The 2,177-nt window shown below is 43.2% G+C and overlaps 1 protein-coding gene across 1 annotated transcript; it reads right to left on the reverse strand.

Moving 5' to 3' along the window:
- Positions 1-758: 758 nt before the first annotated feature.
- Positions 759-1,813, reverse strand: LOC125861403 (uncharacterized). Its single transcript, XM_049541312.1, has 3 exons — positions 1,754-1,813; positions 1,068-1,383; positions 759-850 (listed from the first exon to the last, which is right to left on the reverse strand). Exons 1-3 carry the CDS (start codon positions 1,811-1,813, stop codon positions 759-761), a joined length of 468 nt encoding a protein of 155 aa, XP_049397269.1.
- Positions 1,814-2,177: the final 364 nt, after the last annotated feature.

Here is a 2,177-nt window from a genome sequence, read left to right on the forward strand (position 1 = left end):
CAAGTCAATGTAGTCTTCTCTTGATCTTCTGGTGCAATGATGATCTGATTATACCCGAAATAACCATCAAGTAAACAGTAGTATTCCTAACCTGCCAACCTATCCAACATTTGATCAATGAAAGATACCAAATAATGGTCCTTTCTGGTGGCGTCATTTAACTTTCTGTAGTCCATGCAAATCCGCCACCCAGTCACTATTCTTGTAGGAATCAACTCATTTGTTACCACCGTCATTTCGCCCTTCTTGGGCACACAATGTACTGGGCTGACCCATTTGCTATCTGATATTGGGTACACAATCCCTGCATCCAGCCACTTGATTACCTTTTTTCTCACCACATCCTTCATCAATGGGTTTAGTCTCCGCTGATGTTGTGCACTCGGCTTATGCCCTTTCTCCATATATATTTTATGCATGCACAACGCGGGACTAATACCATGGATGTCGGGCATTTGCCACCCCAAAGTTGATTTCCTCTTTTTTAGGATGATTAATGTTGTTTCCACCTGTTCATCAAATAATGTTGCAGACAAAATAACCGGTAAAGTTTTATCTTCACCCAAAAATTCATACCTGAGGTGGGCTGGCAATGTTTTTAACTCCAGCTTGGGTGCTTCTTCAATGGAAGGCTTGGGTGGAGGACCCAACTCCCTATTTAGAGGCTCCCATCGATCTCCGGATGTACCTACAAGTGCCACATCAAGAAATTGCACAATTTCCTGGGCCTCAGCATCCCCATAAATATCATCCCCCATTCACACTCGCTCTAGAGGGTCCTTAGATGCAATGTAGCGAGTTTCTGCCTCAAGATCTATCACAGTTATGGCAGACAACTCTTCATACACAGCTGCAGTTTTAAAGCTTTATACACATCGAAAACATCCACCTTATCATGGGCCAGCATAGTGAGTACCCAACTTCTACATCTATTATCGCCCTCCAATAGCCAAGAAAGGTCTTTCTAGAATGAAGGGGGACCTCAGGGTCTAGCTCAAAGTTCAGCACAACAAAATCTACTGAGAAAATCAATGATCCCACCTACACTAACACATCCTCTACAATACCCTTAGGTCTAGCTACAGATCTATCACTCAACTGTAAGATAATGGTAGTAGGTTTAGGACTACCCAGCCCCAACTTTTTGTACAAAGAAGTCGGCATCAAATTTATACTAGATCCTAGATCACACAATCCTCGCGCATAAATGCTCTGCCCTATTGTGATCTGAACCGTAAAGCTACCCAAATCTTTCAATTTAGTGGGCAACTTATTTTGGATTCTAGAGTTGCACTCTTCAGTAAGTGCAACAGTCTCATACTCTGTCAGCCTCCTTTTATTCGCCACAATCTCCTTTACATATTTCGCATACCTGGGTATACCCTGCAAATGGCAAGTTAATGTGAACTTGTTTCAAAAGAGAGAGGAACTTACCAAAACATTCATCCTCCTTCTGCTTCTTGAACTTTTGAAGGAATGGAGGAGGTGGTTTCATAATTGGTTGCACTCTTTCTTCTTATGCAACAACTTTGCCCTCATTCAGTTCACTCTTTTTATTCACAGTATCAATGTTTCTTTTCTTAGGAGGTAACTCTTCCAATTGTAAACCACTGTGAGTACCTACTGCATTTACTTGCTTGGGATTTGGGTCAGTGTTACCCGACAAACCTCCTTGTGGTCGTGAGTTCTGGGCACTAGCCAGCTACCCGAATTGCTTCTCCAGATTCTGTATAGCTAACTAATTGTTTCTTGCATCATCAGCTAATTGGGCTTGATCAGCCATAATCTTTTTCAACATCTTCTCCATGCTCATGTTTCCAGATTGTTGTTTAGGTTACTCCCGTTGGGCCTGTTGTTGGTACCCCTATGTATTTCCTTGGGGTCTATATTGATTCTGGCCTTGACCTTGATTTTGATTTCCACCACAAGAAAAGTTTGGGTGGTTGCGCTAACTTAGGTTATATGAGTTCCCATAATTTTGATGGCCTCCTCCTCATTGGGCATTACCTACAAAATTAATAGAGTCTGGGTTTGCACCAGATACCTCTGGGCTATGGTCAACAGCTCCGCAGATCTCACACCAAGATGGTGGTTGTTGAACTGCAGTCCCACCCGGCCAAGCCTCGTGGGCCAAGGAATTTGAGGGGTCGAGGGCTGGGGCAGGCAGCCCTTCTTTT

This window comes from Solanum stenotomum, chromosome 4 (genome assembly GCF_019186545.1).
Source record: "Solanum stenotomum isolate F172 chromosome 4, ASM1918654v1, whole genome shotgun sequence".
Taxonomy (NCBI): domain Eukaryota; kingdom Viridiplantae; phylum Streptophyta; class Magnoliopsida; order Solanales; family Solanaceae; genus Solanum; species Solanum stenotomum.